Below are 21572 nucleotides of genomic sequence, written 5' to 3'. Positions count from 1 at the left end.
ATTCATTAATCCAAATGCCTAATTGTACCATACAGTGTGCTGTTTTTACTAAAAAGCAGATCTTCCTCAACATTGAAATTGGAACACCAAGAAGAAAAAGATGCGGAATGATTGTAATCACAGGATCGATAAACATGTTACTGATTTGCAGATGTTTCAAAACATTTTTATTTCTTTAGTATTGACTATTAGCGCCATGTGCAGAAATACCCGCACTCACTAGCTTGGCTCTTATCAATGAGATTATTAATGTTTGATGAATGTTCTGCCACATGGAATGCACTTCGGCATGAAAATCATCAAGATCCACTGGTGACAGCTCCCTCTGTAATTGCTGACTAATGACATTCCAGATGCGCTCAATGGGGGGACAAGCCCAGATATATTGCTGACCATAGTAGCATATTTAGGTCATGCAAACAGTTTATAATAGCACAAGCATAGTTCTGTTGAAAAATGCAATGTTATGGCAGATAGGGACCTAACACTGGTGTCATGCATTTGGGTTCTAACCCTTGAGCCTGTGCTTTGTATTCAGCTTCTCTGTCTGCTGAGCCACAGCAGATACACCTTTTCTCCTAGTGTTTAGTTTCTGTTATCTTTGCTTCAGTCTTTTTAGGGTAACAGGTGTTTTCATTTACTCATTTGTCTGCCCTATCACCTTTTGGGTGCAGCTTTATATACTTTTCCCCTGCTGGTATTTCTTGCTGGTGACAGTCTCATTTGGATGTCTAGCCATAGTGCCGTAGTTTACGTCAGTTAGTGAAAGACCAGGTAGGGTTTATCTCTCTGCTGTTTATTATTATTATTTTATTATTATTATTTATTTATATAGCGCCATTAATTCCATGGTGCTGTACATGGGAAGGGGGGTTACATACAAAGTTATAGATATAGTTACATACAAAGTTATGGATATCGTTACCAGTAAACAAATTTATAATGATGGACTGGTACAGAGGGGTGAGGACCCTGTCCTTGCGGACTTACATTCGACGGGGACTTACATTCTGCTGTTTATGTTCTTTACTCTGCACCTATCTTCTGTTTCATTTTAGAAAGTAGGAGGCATATTCTCTAACAGTACATACTTAATCCTTTATTTTGACTTCCATGTTTTGTTTTAATCCCTATGGAATCTCTTTCTATTTTAGCACACTTTCCCTTCTGTACGTAAATTGCACTTGGCACTGCCCTCCGGTTCTTTAACCCCTTAACGACCAGAGGCATTTTTGGTTTTGCATTTTCATTTTTTGCTCTCCTTCTTCCCAGAGTCATAACCTTTTAATTTTTTGGACAAAATGACTATGTGATGGCTTGTTTTTTGCAGGATGAGTTGTAATTTTGAACAACACCATTGGCTTCATCATGTCGTGTACTCGAAAACGGGAAAAAAATTTCAAGTGCGGTGAAATTGCAAAAAAAGTGCAAACCCACAGTTGTTTTTTTTACCATGTTCACTAAATGCTAAAACTGACCTGCCATTATGATTCTCCGGGTCATTATGAGTTCATAGACATCAAACATGTCTAGATACTTTTTTTATGTAGGTGGTAAAAAAATTCCAAAATTTCTTTAAAAAAAATTGTGCCATTTTCCGATACCCGTAGCATAGCGTCTCCATTTTTCGTGATCTCGGGTTGGGTGAGGCCTTATTTTTTGTGCGTCGATCTGATGTTTTAATGATACCATTTTGGTGCAGATATGATTTTTTGATCGCCTGTTATTGCATTTTAATGTAATTTTGCAGTGGCCAAAAAAAACAAATCTGGCGTTTTTACTTTGTTTCTCCTTACTCCATTTAGCGATCGGGTTAATTTTTCTTTTATATTGATAGATCAGGCGATTCTGAATGCAGTGATACCAAATATGTGTATATTTGTTTTTTTTATTGTTTTAGTTTGAATGGGGCGAAATGGGAGTGATTTGAACTTTTTTTAAAATTTTTTTTAATTTTCCCAAGAAAATTACTACACGATGATAGCAACTGGCCCCCATGCCTTCCATCCTGCTTCTCCTATTAGACCCAGCCTGAGACTGGGTACAGTAGAATGCATGTTAGTGTTATATGGACAGGCATAGATTATGGGCATGGGGAACAGTGCATATTCGTTTTGGATTTACATTTGCTTGACTAGCAGTCGTGTGGCTGTGAATTTTCTGAATTCTCTTTAAGATCCTCTTGAATCTTGCTTACAGCAAGAAAACTGGAGAAGCTACAGCAATGAAAGTTACATATTCTGAAAGGGATGTCCAAGCCCTATTTCAGGATAATACCATTTGTATCATAACAATAAATCACCTGACCGATTCCCTTTAAGAGATTTATTAAGAGGCTCATGCCTCTTAATGATTCAGGATCGTTAGACAAGTGAAGAACGCCTGTGTGTGTGCTTCTACTCTAGTCCCGGCTGGAGTAAGATTTGTGACATGGCAAACATCAGCGCTTGTCATGAATTTGACGAGCCTTTTCAAAATTTTATATGCCAGAATTCAGGCATAAAAGCTTTGATGAATCAGCCACATAGTGTCTAATGATAGTCATTTCTTTTTAGACCTTTCTCTATGGAAGAACAATCTGTTGATCAACTAACTGCTAAGGGAGCCGCCTGGTGATGTCAGGAATGATGATCAGGAATGTGATTTGTAAATATGTATTCATCCATTCAAACCCAGCAACTGGACTTGGCTGCAACTGGTAGAAAAAGAGCAAAAAAAAAAAAACCTTTCAGCTTGTATGCAGTCATAGTGTATTCAAAATCTGAAAAAGTATGTTTTTTTAATACCTGGAGCAGATGTCTTCTTCTGAATCAAAATGGATTTATCACACCTTTAAGAATGTTGAACAAGATGATATTATACCATAGCTGTAGAAAAAGACATGGACCGGACATCCACAACCAGTGGCAGTGGGCTTCATACAGTCTGGTTAGAATGCTGAACTAAGAACCTTAGGTTAGAAGTGTGACATCTTTAAAGTGTTACATCAGAAAAATACCAGAAATAGTCCAGTAATTGGTCAGAAGGTAAGAATAACCACTGCTTTCTAATTTTATTTGCCTTTCTTTTCTTACCCTGCTCTTTAACCATGCTCACATTTGCCCTCACCGTTTTTGCTCCACTAATCTTCAATCTCCTTCGCTATCCCCAAACCCCTGCACCCTCAAACCAAATAACTATCTCGCCCTCTCTCTTACCCCCCCACCTCGCTTCACCTGCAGACATACTCCTTAACCTCAGACCTCTCCTACTAAAATATAATACAAGTCTACCACTCTCCTTCACGCACCTTCTTTCCCTTTCTCTGCTTCTTCTCACTGCTGGTGACATATCCCCCAATCCTGCCCCCCTCCGCCTCATACATTCCACTAATACTCACCCCTATCTTTCCCACACTAAGAGAAACTACAGCAATCCCCCAACACTTAAAACATGTGCCACTGACCCCCACCCTCCCGCTCCCTTTCTCTGGAGCACTTTGGAATGCCCGCTGTTATGATTGGGTCACCGAGGAGGAGAGCAAGCCCAAGCTAAGCCACAGAAAACCAGAGAGGTTGGTAACTAAGTGGATTGCAGACCCCTGATCCCATCCACACAACTAGCAGTAGCCGTGGAGCGTACCTACAATGATCCTAGACACCTCGGCACAGCCGGAGAACTAACTAAGCTTAAAGCAAGAAAGGGGAAATCTAAACTGCCCCAGAGCAGACCCCAAAGGAATAGATAGCCCCCAAACATATATTGTCTGTCAGACAAGATGAAAACACATACGCAGGCAGGAAAATAGACTGAGCAAATGATGGAGCCCACACTGACTAGACAGGACAGGAAAGGAAAGACGCTGTCTGCAATCATGCAAAAAACCCTGCCAAAAGTCCAACACGTCTGATGCAAAAAACACTGCAGTCGCATGATTTCGCCCACTATATCAGCACTCTGGTATATTCTGAAAGCAGAGCAAAAAGAAGCCAATCAAACAAGGGACAAAAACAAACTGGCACAAGCAGTAACATATGGACGGTGATTCAGCACAGCCCTAGCCGTAGCTGGCTGACCACACAAAACTGAGATAGAAAAACCAGATCAAATGAAAACAGAATAGCAAATGAACACTTAGCTTAACATGCAGGGACAGAGCTGGAAACATCAGACCTCAGGAGGCAAGGAGAAATCACCAGCAGGGATAGAGGGAGTCAGCTGTCTTAAATCCCAATCTGAAACCCCAGATCTCCAATCGTCGTCCTCATTATCAGGTGGCAAGCCTCTGTTAATCAGATCAGCTCCATTACCTCCAGTAACCACCAGAGGGAGCCCAGAAAGAGAACTTGCAATCCCTCTGTCAATCTGACCAGCTCCACTACCTTCAGTAATAACCAGAGGGAGGCCAGAAAGCGAACTCACAACAGCCCACTCCATTTGCAACAAGCTCCACATGATTCACAACCTCTTTACCTCCTGCAACCTTTCCTTCCTGGCCCTCACTGAGACCTGGCTGACACCCCCTGACAAGGCCTCCCCTGCCACACTGAGTTACGGCAGCCTCCAATTTACCTACACTCCTCGCCCAGGCAACAGACATGGTGGAGGTGTGGGTTTCCTTCTTTCTAAAAACTGCTCCTTTAACCCTATCCACCCCCTACCCTCCCCCATCCTCCCTTCTTTTGAGGTTCACTCTGTCCGTATCTACTCTCCCTCTAATCTCCAAATGGCTGTCATATACCGACCACCGGGCTCAGCCACTACCTTCATCGACCAATTCTCCACCTGGCTCCTCCTCTTTCTCTCTGCTGACATCCCCACCATCATCAGGGGGGACTTCAACATCCCCATTGACACCCACAAGCCAGCAGCCTCCAAACTCCTGTCACTTACCTCATCCTTCCCCAGTGGTCCTCCACAGCCACCCACACAGACTGACATACATTAGACCTCATCTTCACCCGCCTCTGTTCCCTACCTCTCAAAACGTCTCCCTTCCCCCTATCTGGCCACCATCTACTCACCTCCTCATCCTTGTCCTTCTCACCTGCCCCCCATGTCCAGCCACTAGCACATCCTCACAGAAACCTTGCACACCTAGACACTCACAGACTCTCAGACTCTCTTCTACTTCTGTCCTCCATATCTTCACTCCACGATACGGACACCACTACCGCTTTCTACAATGCCACCCTCACATCAGCCATAGACTCAGTCGCCCCTCTCACTCATGGCAAAGTTTGACGAATCAATAGGCATCCCTGGCACAACAACCTCTCCAAAAAACTTTGACAAGCATCCAGGGTTGTGGAGCGACGTTGGAAGAAAACATGCCTGCCAGACAACTTCACTGCTCTCAAACAAGCTACACTTGCCTTCAAATCAGCCCTCACCTCTGCCAAACAGACCTATTTCACAAACCTTGTATCTTCATTATCCCACAACCCAAAACAACTGTTCAGCACATTTAACTCTCTCCTCCGCCCACCACTGCCAACTCCAACTCCCTTCATCTCTGCTGAGGACTTTGCCACCTACTTCAAAAACAAGATCGACCAAACAAGGCAAACCTTTACTGTTCCACCTCCCCAACCACTCCACATACCAGACCTCTATCCTTCCCTAATAACCTCCCTCTCCAACATCACTGAAGGAGAGCTTACTCATCTCCAAATCACACCTCCCCACCTGTGCACTTAACCGTATCCCTTCCCACCTGCTTCCCAACCTCACTAACACGCTCATCCCAGCCCTAGCCCATCTCTTCAACCTATCGCTATCTTCTGGTACCTTCCCCTCTGCCTTCAAACATGCCACCATCACACCCATGCTCAAAAAAACAAACCTTGACCCAACTGCTATGCCCAGCTTTCACCCCATATCACTGCTCCCGTTTGCTTCCAAACTCCTTGAACAGCATGTCAATGCTCAACTTTCCTCCCACCTCTCATCTAACTCCCTCCTTGACATCCTCCAATCTGGCTTCCGCCCCCACCACTCCACCGAAACTGCCCTGACCAAAATTACTAATGACTTACTCACAGCCAAAGCTAATAGACAGTTCTCCATCCTCCTCCTTCTCTACCTGTCCTCTGCCTTCGACACAGTCGACCATTACCTACTGCTACAGATTCTTATTTCCCTTGGCATCAAAGACATTGCCCTGTCATGGATTGCCTCGTACCTTTCTGACCGCACATTCAGCGTTTCCCACTCCCACACTACCTCCTAATCCTGCCCTCTCTCTGTTGGAGTCCCCCAAGGCTCTGTCCTGGGGCCCCTACTTTTTTCCATCTAAACCCTTTGCCTAGGACAACTCATAAAGTCCTATGGCTTCCAGTACCACCTGTATGCAGATGACACTCAGATCTACCTCTCTGGCCCAGATGTCACCTCTCTGCTGTACAGAATCCCGAAGTGTCTATCAGTCATATCCTCCTTCTTCACCTCTCACTTCCTAAACCTCAATGTAGACAAAACTGAACTCATTATCTTTCCTCCATCTCACATATCTTCCCTACCCGATCTATTTATTATGGTAAATGGCATCACGCTCTCTCCCGCACCTGAAATCCGCTGCTTCGGAGTAACTCTCGACTCTACCCTGTCCTTCAAACCACATGTCCAAACTCTTGTCACCTCCTGTCGCCTTGAACTCAAAAATATTTCCAGAATCCGTCCCTTCCTCAGCCCTCAATCTACTAAAACTCTCGTACATGCCCTCATCATCTCCCGCCTTGACTACTGCAACACTCTCCTCTGTGGCCTCCCTGCTAACTCTCTTGCACCACTCCAGTCTGTCCTCAATTCTGCTGCCCGACTAATCCACCTTTCTCCTTGCTACTCCCCTGTCTCCCCCCTCTGCAAATCTCTCCACTGGCTCCCAATTCCCTAATGAATCCAATTCAAACTACTAACACTGACCTTCAAAGCCATCCATATCCTGTCACCTCCCTATATCTCTGAACTAATCTCCCAGTATCTTCCCTCGAGTAATCTTCCATCCTCCCAAGACCTCCTACTCTCCTCCACACTTATTCGTTCCTCATGCAACTGCCTCCAAGATTTCTCCCGAATATCCCCCATCCTCTCGAATTCCATGCCTCAACACGTCCGATTATCCACCACCCTCGGATCCTTGAAAGGGAACCTGAAAACCCATCTTTTCAGGAAAGCTTACAGCCTGCAATGACCATTCTGCCGCCTCTCCACCGCCCGAGCTGCTTCCCCCTCTGACCTTCAGTCTCTTCCCCACTATCCCATAGAATGTAAGTCCGCAAGGACAGGGTCCTCTCCCCTCTGTACCAGTCTGTCATTGTAAATTTGTTTACTGTTATCGATAGCTATAACTTTGTATGTAACCCCCCTTTCTCATGTACAGCACCATGGAATTAATGGCACTATATAAATAAATAATAATAAAAATAATAACCTCATTTTCTGTTTTGTAAATTTTTGCTTCGCCACAATAAATCAATATGTATGTTTTGGATGTGTGGTCCATGTCTATTCTATAGTTATGATATAAGATGATATCATTTATTTTCTATTTTTTTTTCTCATTTTCCTTCCATTTTTCTTTTTTTTCATATGTATATACAATGTAATGTAATGTTTACATAAATATGTATGTGTTTATACGTAGGTATGTATGTATTTGATAAAAATAAACATAAACATATCAAAAGTTATACTAATAGTTTCCTTCTAGGAGTTTTGTACCACTCAGGAACGAATCAACGTGCGAGGGCTGGGTATATCTAAAAGGATCCTTTAAAGTTATTGGACACAATATATTGATGATTATTCAATATACCTACAGCTAAAATATATATTTTTATGTATTTACGTAATTACTCATTTTGATACATATCTTCCTTAGGTTTAATTGCTCAGGAAGTCCTCATAGGATCCATCTTGGCTGTCATGGCTTCGGTGTTCATTCTTGCCATTCTGACCATTTATCTTATTCTGTACAGAAACGTATTGTATCCAAAGACACCTCTTCCTTCTAACCTGGTAAGCTGAAAATATGCTGAAATAAATAATGTGAGCGTTTTCCACTCAAACTTCCTTCTTTATGAGCCAGAATGAAAAGCCACTAACAAGCAAAAGATTCTTACTCTTCAGGTTGGGTTCTCTCCACAAAAGCTTTCATTAAAGGGGTATTTTCCCATCTGAAAGAGCCTTTCCCAATTTGCAGTATATGTAATAGCATGTAATATTAGCAAATACCTCCAAATAGAAATGTAGTATGGTTCTTCTGATTCACCATGTCGCTTACCTCTTATGCAGGACATTGTAGTAGCTTAGGTATCCATGGTTACGATCACTAGCAACTAACTGTCACTATGTGAGTGGTTGTAACCATGGATACCAAAGCTACTGTAATACCTTGCACATGGTAAGTAGCATAGCAAATCAGAAGAACTACACTACATTTCTAACTGGAGACATTTGCTGCTAATATTATTATTATTATTACACCTACTACATATTGGGATAGGATCTTTGAGATGGGAATACACCTTTAAGCCTTTCACTGTTAAGTTTGCACAATAGATGCATGCTGATATTGTAGAAGCGAAATCTCTAATCTTTTACTTGGTTTTGATTCTGTTTGTCTGGTCATTTCTGAAACAGTAATCTGGTGTCCATTCTTAAATTGAATTAACATTTACTTATTGGGGAAGTGAGCCCTGAGCCTGCAAATGGGCCCTTAAGCCCTTTCCCTGACATCCGAGCAGATTCCCTGGGAATGCAGGGTTGGGCTGGTGGCCACATTTTGCTGTCCAATAGTCTTTTAAACTCCTTCTTGCATGTGCACACAGCGTTTAGTACTGAACACTGTGGCACATGTGCTGAAGGTTTCCGTCCTGATGCAGTGTCTGGACTTATTTTGTGGGCGGAGTTAGCGTGTGATGTGCTCCTTTCCCACAGATGAAGATAGCAGCAGCCCCACTGTCTCCTTTGATATCCATTCTCCAACCCTACTGTCTCATTTCATGTACATTTTCCAACCCCACTGTCTCCTGTGATGTACAAACTCCGGCATTGATGTCTCCTATTGTATATTCTCCAATCCACTGTCTCTTGTGATGTATATCCTCCACCCCAATGTCTCCTATTGTATATGCTCCAACCACACTGTCTCCTGTGATGTATATACTCTACCCTCAATGTCTCCTATTGTATATACTCCACCCCTATGTCTACTATTGTATATGCTCCAACCACACTGTCTCCTGTGATATATATCCTCCACCCCCAATGTATCCTATTGTATATGTGTAAAGGGGTTAAGTAAGATGTTCAACGTTGTATTTATTACTCATTGCTAAATGGCACTGCGACTCCTTTCTGGGTATTTCCATTGTTTGTCTTTATGTTTTATTGCTATTGTTTGTTTTATTTGCACATAGTGGTGATAATGTTTACTGCATTTCAAGATTTGCCATCTACAGAATAGGGAAAGCGTAGTGCTACCTTTGGACACTAGAGGGGGGCACTCTAGTATATAGAGCTCTTAGTAGGATAGGGTTAAGCGTAGGAGGGGCTGCTGGGAGTTAAGGTTAGATGAGAAGGAAGTGAATTCAGACAGGGCCAGAGTGCCCAAAGTATCCACATGGGCTATAGGCCTAGGACGGCTCAGCAGCCACGCAACGTTAAGCAGTGACAGTACAATTTATCCACATCCATTGGACATCAGTTTAGTGAACCAAAGCAGTAGAGAAGATGTTGTGACTCGTAGCCTGGGTGGATGATCTTAGGGCGGGAGTCGGATGGAGTGAGGAACAGACGGATACTGTAGCTTCGCAGGGAGTGGTACAGACGGGTCAGATGCTTTTCCAGAGGCAAACTAACCAGGTGGCGGATGATTTCAAGTCTGGGGTGAAACAGGCAGAAGGAATTGTCATCATGTCTAGGTTAGACCAGGAAGACACTGGGAAGCAGTCTAAGGCTGGTTTCACATTTGCGTTTTTTAGCGCTGGAAAAAAACGCATACCTGCGCATGCGTTTTTTCCCCTATATTTAACATGGGTGCGCATACCTGCGCACTGGTAAGCGCATGTATGCGATTTTCATGCGCTGCGTTTTTTTGGGGTGTGCGTTGGTATTTTCCAGACGCAGCATGTTGCATTTTTTGGCCCTGCAAAAAAGCGCATGCGCACATATGCGCACGTTTTGCGCTAAAAATGGCCATTATAGCCTATGGATGCGCATATGTGCGCACTGGCATGCTCATGTATGCGTTTTTTTGCATATGCGTTTTTTTTTTTTAACCATGGAATTTAGGGGTTTGGGTTAGAGTTAGGGTTAGTTAAGGGGGTTTAGGGTTAGGGTTAGGGTCAGGGTCAGGGTTAGGGTTGGGGTTTGGGTCAGGGTTAGGGTTAAGTATGGTTTGGTTAAGGGTTAGGGTCAGGGTTAGGGTCAGGATTAGGGTTAAGTATGGTTTTGTTAAGGGTTAGGGTCAGGGTTAGGGTTAGGGTTAGGGTCAGGGTTAGGGTTAGGGTTGGGGTCAGGGTTAGGGTTAGGGTCAGGGTTAGGGTTAAGTATGGTTTTGTTAAAGGTTAGGGTCAGGGTTAGGGTCAGGATTAGGGTTAAGTATGGTTTTGTTAAGGGTTAGGGTTAGGGTTAGGGTTAGGGTCAGGGTTAGGGTTAGGGTCAGGGTTAGGGTTAGGGTCAGGGTTAGGGTTAAGTATGGTTTTGTTAAGGATTAGGGTCAGGGTTAGGGTCAGGATTAGGGTTAAGTATGGTTTTGTTAAGGGTTAGGGTCAGGGTTAGGGTTAGGGTTAGGGTCAGGGTTAGGGTTAGGGTTAGGGTTAGGGTCAGGGTTAGGGTTAAGTATGGTTTTGTTAAGGGTTAGGGTCAGGGTTAGGGTTAGGGTTAGGGTCAGGGTTAGGGTTAGGGTTAGGGTTAGGGTCAGGGTTAGGGTTAGGGTCAGGGTTAGGGTTAGGGTTAGGGTTAGTTAGGGTTTAGGGTTTGGGTTAGGGTTAAGTATGATTTGGTTAAGGGTTAGGGTCAGGGTTAGGGTTAGGGTTAGGGTCAGGGTTAGGGTTAGGGTTAGGGTCAGGGTTAGGGTTAGTAAAGTCATGGTTTGGGTAGTGTGAGGGGCCACCTAAAAATGTTGGAAAAAAACGCAAACGCGGTAAAAACGCACTAAAAACGCATACAAACGCATAAAAACGCTGCGTTTTTTTCATGCATGCTCATAAAAATGCTTGAAAAAAACGCAGCAGTTGTATGCTTATGTATGCGTTTTTTCAATGCGTTTTTTTGCGGGAAAAACGCGCTGCAAAAAAAAGCAAGTGTGAAACTAGCCTAAGACGGTCTGGTCTGGGCACGTGCCGTATGGATGCGTCAGCAAAGTAGGGAAAGCTGAGGAAGCAAGTAAAGACGAATGTGTAATCTATGATGTGCCAACTGTGGATATATTGTGTGAAGTTATCAGTAAAGAAACCATTCAAGTTACCATGAACTGTGTCTCAGTTACTTGGAGTCGCCTCGGAGAGGGGTCATCACTGCTTGGGAAGTGCCCAGGGGGACCCGAACCTGGAAAAGTAGATTGCAATTTTCTGTCAGGGAAGGCAGGGACACCGATGCTATAGTGTCTCTGGCCACGATTATAGTCCTGGCCAACCCTTACATATGCTCCAACTGCATTGTCTCCTGTGATGTATATACTCTACCCCCAATGTCTTCTATTGTATATACACCACCCCCAATATCTCATATTGTATATGCGCCAACCCCCTGTCTCCTGTGGTCTATATACTCCAGACCTGATGTCTGTTACTGTATATACTCCAGTCCTAGTGTCTACTATTAGTGTTGAGCGATACCATCCGATATAGAGAAATATCAGATCTGATTGGATCGGCCCAATACAAAAAAAGTATCGGGTATCGTCGATTCCGATATCGGAAGTCCCATTCAAGCCAATGGGACAGAAATATCGGAATGAAAAAACCCCTTTCTTTACTTGCACATCCAGTTCGGGAGGGGGGAAGAGTGTGGGCGGTGCGTGGGCGGACACTGTGCATGTCTGTGTGTGCGGGCGGGGTCTGTGCGGGCCTGTCGGGGGTCTGTACGGGCCTGCCGGGGGCTTGTGCCGGCTGCCGGGGGTCTGTACGGGCCTGCCGGGGGCTTGTGCCGGCTGCCGGGGGTCTGTGCGGGCCTGCTGGGGGTCTTCTGTGTGTGCAGGCATCGTCCGATGGGACTACAAGTCCCATCGGGCGATGCCTGCTACAATGACAGTGATTGACACATTAGCCAATGATGGGACAGTAGTAGTCCCATCATCCGGCTAATGTGTTGAATGTAAAAAAAAAAAATATGCATACTACATGCATACTACATACATACTACATACGTACTACATATATACTACATTCATACAACATACATACATACATACTACACATACTACATATATACTACATTCATACAACATACATACATACTTACTACATACATACAACATACATACAACATGCTACAGACATACAACATACATACTACATTCATACTACATATATACTACATTCATACAACATACATACTACATACATATATACTACATTCATGCAACATACATACATACTACATATATACTACATTCATACAACATACATACTACATATATACTACATTCATACAACATACATACATACTACATACTTACTACATACATACAACATACATACAACATGCTACAGACATACAACATACATACAACAAACATACTACATTCATACTACATACATACATACATACATACTACATACATATATACTACATTCGTACAACATACATACATACTACATACATACAACATACATACAACATGCTACAGACATACAACATACATACTACATTCATACAACATACATACATAGTACATACTCCATACATACAACATGCTACAGACATACAACATGCATACTACATACATACTACATACAACATACAAACATTCATACAATACATACATACTACATTCATACATACTACATACTACATACATACAACATACATACAACATGCTACAGACATACAACATACATACTACATACATACTACATTCATACAACATACATACATACTACATACATACAACGTGCTACAGACATACAACATACATACAACATACATACATTCATACAATACATACAAACTACATACAATACATTCATACATATAGACATACAATACATATAACATAGAGTACATGCTCACCAATACTTGTCACATTGTTCCCCAAAGCCAGTGTCATCTATGAAAAAATATGAAAATAACAAACAAGCCATATACTCCCTGATCCGCAGAAATCCACGAGTGTCCCACGCCGATTTCCAATGGAGAACAGCAGCATCAGCTGATGCAACCACTCTCTACGGGGCTCCAGGAATCCAATGACGGGAGGTAGGTATCCTTCTGCACTGTATTCCTCCGCCACTGTAAAAAAAATAGTCCCTAGTCTCACTTTTGGCATTGCTGTGTGAAAAAGTTCCCACGCAGCTTTTGCCATAAAGTGAGACCAGAGACTATTTTTTTACAGTGGCGAAGGAATACAGTGCGGAAGGATACCTACCTCCCGTCATTGGATTCCTGGAGCCCCGTAGAGAGCGGTCGCATCAGCTGATGCTGCTGTTCTCCACGGGAAATCGGCGTGGGACACATGGATTTCTGCGGATCAGGGAGTATATGGCTTGTTTGTTATTTTCATATTTTTTCATAGATGACACTGGCTTCGGGGAACAATGTGACAAGTATTGGTGAGTATGTACTCTATGTTATATGTACTGTATGTCTATATGTATTGTATGAATGTATTGTATGTAGTATGTATGTATTGTATGAATGTATGTATGTTGTATGTAGTATGTATGTTGTATGTCTGTAGCATGTTGTATGTATGTAGTATGTAGTATGTATGTTGTATGAATGTAGTATATATGTATGTATGTTGTATGAATGTAGTATATATGTAGTATCTATGTAGTATGTACTGTATGTCTGTAGCATGTTGTATGTATGTATGTTGTATGAATGTAGTATATATGTAGTATGTATGTAGTATGTATGTAGTATGTATGTAGTATGTACTGTATGTCTGTAGCATGTTGTATGTATGTAGTATGTATGTAGTATGAATGTAGTATGTATGTATGTTGTATGAATGTAGTGTATATGTAGTATGTATGTTGTATGTATGTAGTATGAATGTAGTATATATGTAATATGTATGTAGATATGTAGTATGTATGTAGTATGAATGTAGTATATATGTAGTATGCATGTAGTATGTATGTATGTATGTTGCATGAATGTAGTATATATGTTGTATGTATGTAGTATGAATGTAGTATATATGTAGTATGCATGTAGTATGAATGTAGTATGTACTGTATGTCTGTAGCATGTTGTATGTATGTAGTATGTATGTATGTAGTATGAATGTAATATATATGTAGTATGTATGTAGTATGTATATATATATATTTTTTTGTTTTACATTCAACACATTAGCCGGATGATGGGACTACTACTGTCCCATCATTGGCTAATGTGTCAATCACTGTCATTGTAGCAGGCATCGCCCGATGGTACTTGTAGTCCCATCGAACGATGCCTGCACACACACAAGACCCCCGGCAGGCCCGCACAGACCCCCGGCAGCCGGCACAGGCACCCGGCAGGCCTGCACAGACCCCCGGCAGCCGTCACAAGGCCCTGGCAGGCCCGTACAGACCCCCGGCAGCTGGCACAAGCCCCCGGCAGGCCCGTACAGACCCCCGGCAGCCGGCACAGGCCCCCGGCAGGCCCGTACAGACCCCCGACAGCCAGCACAAGCCCCCGGCAGGCCCGTACAGACCCCCGGCAGCCGGCAAAGCCCCCGGCAGGCCCGTACAGACCCCCGACAGCCGGCACAGGCCCCCAGCAGGCCCGTACAGGCCCCCCAGCAGTCGGCACAGGCCGCGCATCATGATGCGCACAGACCGCGCATCATGATGACATCATTTCAGCAGCCAATCACAGCCACAACAGTGGCTCATTGCATTATGGGGACTTCTGATTCCGGTATCCGATATTGAAAAAATATCGGTACTCGGTATCGGAATTCCGATACAGCGAATATATCGGCCGATACCCGATATTTGCAGTATCAGAATGCTCAACACTATCTACTATCTGATGTATATGCTCCTGCGCCAATGTCTCCTATTGTATATGCTCCAACCCCCTGTCTCATGTGATTTATATACTCCATCCCTGATGTCTCTTATTGTATATGCTCCAGTCCTAGTGTCTACTATGTGATGTATATGCTGCTGCCCCAATGTCTCCTATGGTATATGCTCCAACTCCACTGTCTCTTGTGATGTATATCCTCCACAACCCAATGTCTCCTATTGTATGTGCTCCAACCGCACTGTCTCCTGTCATGTATATACTCCACTGCCAATGTCTCCTATTGTATGTGCTCAGAACCCAATACCTCCAGTGATTTATATACTCTACCCCAATGTCTCCTATTGTATATGCTCCAACCCCACTGTCTCCTGTGATGTATATACAATACATGAAATGCATTCATGAATTGTCTTCTACAGGTTAATAGTAGTAAGATAAATCTCCAAATATTCCATCATCACTCAAAATACAATAAAGAAACTATAATCTATATTCAGCCCTGAATATTTGTTCACAGGTTCAAAAAAACTATTTAGCTCAAAAACCCTAAACAGAGTGGGGCACATAAAACTGAGCACCTCAGTACAAAGATAAAATTTGCACCCCTTGTTATTTAATAGGTCATTATAGAACACCTTTAAAGTCTCAACCCAAGGAAGGGCATTTACAGAAAATCTAATAAACAGAAATAAGATGCTAGGTCACATTGGGCCCTCGTGCCTATTTGGCCCCTATACAGCTGCACAGGTTGCACTAATGGTGTGTCCACCAGGCCCTGCCACTAAAAAAAGAGAAGGGAAGTAAAATATCAAGAAGATAAGAAGGAATAAAGATGATGATATTCTATTGAAGTGATTGGCTGGCATATAAAAGAAAAACAAATAATTTCACTACCCCCACGGCATCAGACTCCCAGAATATTTAAGGTGGGCTTAATGTAGAAGCCCACACAGACAACAATTTAAAATATGCACATATTTGTAGCAAATGCCAACGCACCTCCGACTTTTATACACCCCACCTTTTTTGCCCACAATTTCCTGGGGAATGCTTCATGCATTCAATGTCATATCAGTTATGAATTTTAAGTATGCATGTAATGTGCATTTTACTGTAAAAGGAATGTACGAAGGAAATAGATACAGTATTTCAAGCATAACTTTCCAAATAACTGTTACCCATTCATTCAGAAATCTTGATCTTCCTAAACTCAGGAATTTTTTTTTTCCAAAACTATTGTATGGAAATGTTTTATTAATTTATATATAAAGATAACAGATATGCAAAGCAAAATGTAGAAAATGAAATTCAATGAAAATGTACAACTGGAATAAACATTACAGTGTTCAAGACCCCTCCCCCTTCCTCCTTATCAATACCTGGTTAGCAAATAAACCAAAACAACATCACACATCTGGTTTTGAATACTAAATACATTAAAAAACATTTATGTAACTACTTCTTAAAGGAAATTTGTCAGCAGGTTTTCACTATGTAATCTGAAGACAGCATGCTGTAGGGGTTGAAACTCAGTTTTCAGCACTGCCTCTCTTATCAAGCTCTGTGTCTTTGCTAACTTGCAATGATTATTTTAGCACCAGGAGCTTATTATTGCTAGGACACAGCAGCATATGTCTCCTGGTCTGACTCCACCCCTTTCCATGATAAGTACATCACTGTCTATAGAAATTGTCTATGGAATGCCTGGTGTGGGCTGGGTTAGCTTTCTCAGCTCTGCTGCATTTCTAAATCTAAAATCTCTGTGTCAGAACCACTGCAAACGGTAAACTAAGTCATGCATACTTGGATTCAGGGTCTCTTTGTCTACATCATGCTGCTCTCAATCAAGATAGCAAAAAAATGCTGACAGATTCCCTTTAATTACTTTAAGGACTATAGTCTATTGTCCATAGACTATAAATGACTGGGCAGTCCATATTTGCTATGCACTTATGTTTCTGTTCTAAACCATCAATGCAGGCAGTGTAAGTTGCTTGCACAAAATTGTGTAGCTCTGCTGGTGGGGAGCCAGCTGACAGATACATACCAAATTTTACTTGTGGTTGTCACGTCGGTGGTGATCGCCGCCGTTCCAGCAGTGGCGGGGTCCGCCGCCGCCTCCACTTACCCGCCCATGGCTCGTTGCTCTGTGCCCGCCTCCTCCTCCTTGCTCCCATCCTCCCGGCGCGTGGCTGTCCCGGGCAGGCGCCCTAGGCCGCGGGCGCGCGCTCTGCAGGTTTCTTAACCCTGCAGTGCCCGCCCAGAGGCCCTGGCCGCCCAGTCATCCAGCGGCGTATGGTATATCTGGCGTCTCCAAGATGGTGGAGACACCTGATTATCGTGTGCTACCCCTTGCGGTATTCTGATCGATTTGTAGGGGTCTTCCCTACAACTTCTTTCTGTACTCAGTCCTGTACTCCGTACTCCTCACTCAGTCCTGTACTCCGTCCTGTACTCCGTACTCCATCCTGTACTTCGTACTCTGTCCTGTACTCCTCACTCAGTCCCGAACTCCGTCCTATACTCCAACCTGTACTCCGTACCCCGTCCTGTACTCTGTACTCAGTCCTGTACTCCATTCAGTACCCCATACTCCGTCATGTACTCCATACTCCGTACTCCATCCTGTACTCCGTACTCTGCCCTGTGCTCCTAATCCGTCCTGTATCTTTGGTTTCTTCCTGTGCTCTGGTTCCCCCAGTTGTTCTCTGGTCCCTTGAGCCACCCCTCTTGGTTCTAGCTGTCGCGGTATCTGTCTTCCGAGGGTCTGCCCCTAACGGTCCCTGTATAGGGGTCGGCTCCACCTGGCGCGTTCACCCCCAGGAGCTCCAGTTCCGTGATCCAGAGGGTCCACTCTCGGCTGTTGCCTTCCTTGGTCGTCACAGTGGTAACCATTTTTAATTGTTTTTAAATACATTTGTGGTTTTCTTGTGTGTCCTATTTAATCAAATTGCTATTGTTTAAGGTGATCCCTGCTTTTTGTATGTCTCTCTTTCTTTTTGGTTGATATGGTTTATTTCCCTGCTTATATTCTTGATCACTGTTTACACAGGGATAAACTGGCACTTTATACAGTACATAGATTAGGAAGCACTGAGGATGCTTTATCCTCCAGATGGAGCGATCATGTGATCATTGGGTGTAGAGAGGGAACAGGAGCTGTTGGGTACTAGAAGAACCTGACATTGTCTATACAGTCAGGAATCTGAATTTCCCCTGTAACTGGACTAGTATACTAGCCACAGTTGTAGGGGATATCAGCAATTAACCCCTTTACAATCTTTAACATACTCATATATCACTGTCAGGTAGAGATTCCCGACCTTTCATGTATGGGGAAGCCATGGCGATCGTATGTTGCACAAGATCTGTGCATGGTAGCCAAGTTACAGCTGTTACTGTCAGGAGTGGTGCCTGTACTGCCCCTGGCAGTTTAACTTCATAAGTGTCGCGATCTATATTGATTGCAACATTTTGGGAGGCTAGCAGAAGTAGGGGGTTCCCTCTCTCTTCTGATCAGCACCCCTACAATGTCATTGCGAGGGTTCGATCCATGTCATGGCAACCCGAGATGGTCATGATGATCTCCGGGTCTGCCAGCCATGGTGCCCTGCTTAGACCATGCCAGGAGCATAGAGCGCAGGATAAATGTGATCAAAAATGTTATACAAAATGTACCCAATAAAAACTTCAACTCAATTTACAAAAAAGCCCCCACTTAGGTCCGTCATCTGTCAATGATAATAAAGGGGGCTTCCAAGTTACTGGTAGCACAAAGGTTCTGGAAAAGCATTTACTCCTCGCGCCCCGAAAGAATCCAGTAAACTCTGCACTCTCAAATCCAAATACTGTATGTCCAATATATCACGCAATTTCAAGTGTTTTTAATGATCCTTTATAGTGGGAAAAAAAATAATAAAAAAAGTTAAAAATAGACACATATTTCCTAATTTTCTTTGTACTTTCGCACAATATCAGCAATAAAAAATTATAAATTACATAAAACTTACACCTCATTGTTAAGAACGGCGGAACACACTAAATAAAAATATAAATAAAGTGTGTTCGCCGCTCGGGGTCCACCGTGCGGTCGATAGAAAAACCGCAGCTAGGTGATGACAGAGCAATATGGCGGTAGTGTGCACAGGGTTTGACGTCACCCGAGTACACAGGCAATCTCTGTTAACTCACAGAGCTGCAACACAGAGAGAAACACAATAAGTCTGAGCCTGTTAGTGTCACAGGTACTCAGAGTAACACACGCGGTAATGCGGTCACAGGAGTATAGCCCAGAATGGTGGTACTACGTCCGTCTAGACCTACCGTAGCTTTTCGTGTGTCGAGCGTCGCAACAGCGGATGCCCAAATAAGCTGCTACAACAGCGCGGCGTGACTAGTGCCGCAGAGTGACACCGCCGAACAGCAAGCGCGATGTCTGACGCTAGCAAGTGTGCCAGGAGCAATGGCGCGCTGGCGCTGATACTGGCTAAATAACTCAATCCCACACACAGTTGTAATATCTAAGGAAAGGGGTTTCAAATGAGTCATTCACCAGATCATGCATCTATCAACATACACACAGCAGCAAGTATGACTATACTAGCGCATGGCGGAACAGCCATGCGCAATTTTTATAGCGAACGTGACCTTCCGGAAGTCTCCAGAACCCTGAGCTGGACCAATGGAATCAGGAGCAGGACCTGAGCACCTGACCGCCGAACTCCAATGGGAGATCGTCCCACGAGCATGCTCAGTGGATGGGATTAAGGACTTTACCTCCGGAGAGAGTTGTTGCAAAGCAATCTCCTCTGCAATCTCTTCTACAGTGGACAGAGAGCAGGAGACTGCAGAATGTGAGGGTCTAGATTCCTACATAGTCAGGGCAGAAATCTGACTCCTAACACTCATGTATTGTGAAAAAAGAAGCAAAAATTATTTGTATATCTAAATTATTATAAATCATTAAAATTTTTACACCTGTTAAAAGTGAATGTAAAATAAAAAATGAATATATGCTTGGCCAGAAACAATCCTGGTCATGAACTGATAAAAAAAAGTCTCCTTCAGAATGATAAATTGAAGATCTCGGGCTGTAAAATCCATAGTAGTAGTGTCCTATTATGTGACAGGGAGGCTTCTGGGCCACTTGGCCACCAAGGTAGAGTTTAACTGGTATCTTAGCATTCCCTGGCTCCAGCTATGCCCTCACTTTTATTATAACTGGTTAACCCCATTTAACTCTAACTCTTTTTTGCTTCTTTAAAACAGATTTTAAATACTGAAAAATCAAAACCAAGTGACAACAAATCTGATGCTACCTTCATGGTCCCTTCTATATTTGAAGGCATGGAGCTCTCTAAATATATTCCTCCATCAGATGAGAATGTCAATGAAGATCTCCAAAACAAGCGCTATGTCTCCACTGAAACTTGGGGAAAAGACTATGCCAACTGTAGACTGAAAGACATCGATCCCAGTTGTCTCCTTGACAAAGCGGTGGAGCTAAGAAACTCGACTTATGGCACTAAACAAATTCCAGTAAAAAATCAGAATGTTTTTATTACCCTTCAAGCAAGATACACAAAAGTAGAACTGTTACCACGTCATACCCATTTTTCTAAAGATAAAGGCTATTATAATGACTTAATTACAAGTGGGGAATTTTGTCATAAACCAGGACACGGACACCCATATGTAAATCAAAATGATAATTTAAGTAATTTATACGTAAATGATCCCGAACCCTTATATAGCAACACTATTGAAGAAAAGTAAGAAAGCATGTTCCCAATGTTTTCTCATGGAAAGTATGTATTATTATATGTGTCACAAAGTTTATTAGAACTAGTTAACATTTTACTTGGTCCTAGGTTGTTAAAGCAGATCAGTCACTGGATTTCCCAATACAAGTACTACAAACAGTAATAAATAACTCTCAGCATTGATAAGGCTGCAGCACTTACTGTAAACTGTCAGAATGGCTGTATAATCCTGATAATAACATGCACATTTTATGGTTCAATTTACAGCTGAGTTTCATTGTACTGAGCAATGTGAGATGTCATCAACAGCAGAATAGAGGAGAAACCCAGACTAGTTGGCAGGAAATTGAGTTTAATACCTTCATCCCAGGCCATTTTCCATTTTTGCATTTTTGCTCACCTTCTTCCCAGAGCCCTAACTTTTTCATTTTTGCATCAATATGGTCTTACAAGGTCTTGTTTTCATGTCAGACGAGTTGTGTTTTTGAACAACAGCGTTGGTTTTGTCATATAATGTAGTGGAAAACTGGAAAAAAAAATTACAAGTGTGGTGAATTTGCAAAAAAGTGCAATTCCACAAGTGTTTTTTTTTAACCATGTTCACCAAATGTTAAAACTGACCTGCCATTATGA

At 42.8% G+C, this 21572-nt stretch overlaps 1 protein-coding gene and 1 long non-coding RNA gene across 2 annotated transcripts in view; both read left to right on the top strand.

Annotated features, from left to right (window-relative positions):
- The window catches only part of LOC141089653 (interferon alpha/beta receptor 1-like), a 77136-nt gene extending 74908 nt beyond the window's left edge, over positions 1 to 2228 (top strand). The window contains exon 5 of the mRNA XM_073576138.1: positions 2200 to 2228. Within this exon, the coding sequence (XP_073432239.1) occupies positions 2200 to 2228 (29 nt within the window). The remainder of the gene's footprint in view (positions 1 to 2199) is intronic.
- Positions 2229 to 7867: 5639 nt separating this feature from the next.
- Positions 7868 to 21203, top strand: LOC141089627 (uncharacterized). Its single transcript, XR_012232352.1, has 2 exons — positions 7868 to 7998; positions 20446 to 21203. It is a non-coding gene; the product is annotated as an uncharacterized lncRNA (long non-coding RNA).
- Positions 21204 to 21572: the final 369 nt, after the last annotated feature.

The sequence above is a fragment of the Dendrobates tinctorius genome, unplaced genomic scaffold (assembly GCF_039654945.1).
Source record: "Dendrobates tinctorius isolate UK_male_01 unplaced genomic scaffold, ASM3965494v1 ptg000046l, whole genome shotgun sequence".
Taxonomy (NCBI): domain Eukaryota; kingdom Metazoa; phylum Chordata; class Amphibia; order Anura; family Dendrobatidae; genus Dendrobates; species Dendrobates tinctorius.
This window is presented reverse-complemented; position numbering and strand designations above follow the sequence as displayed.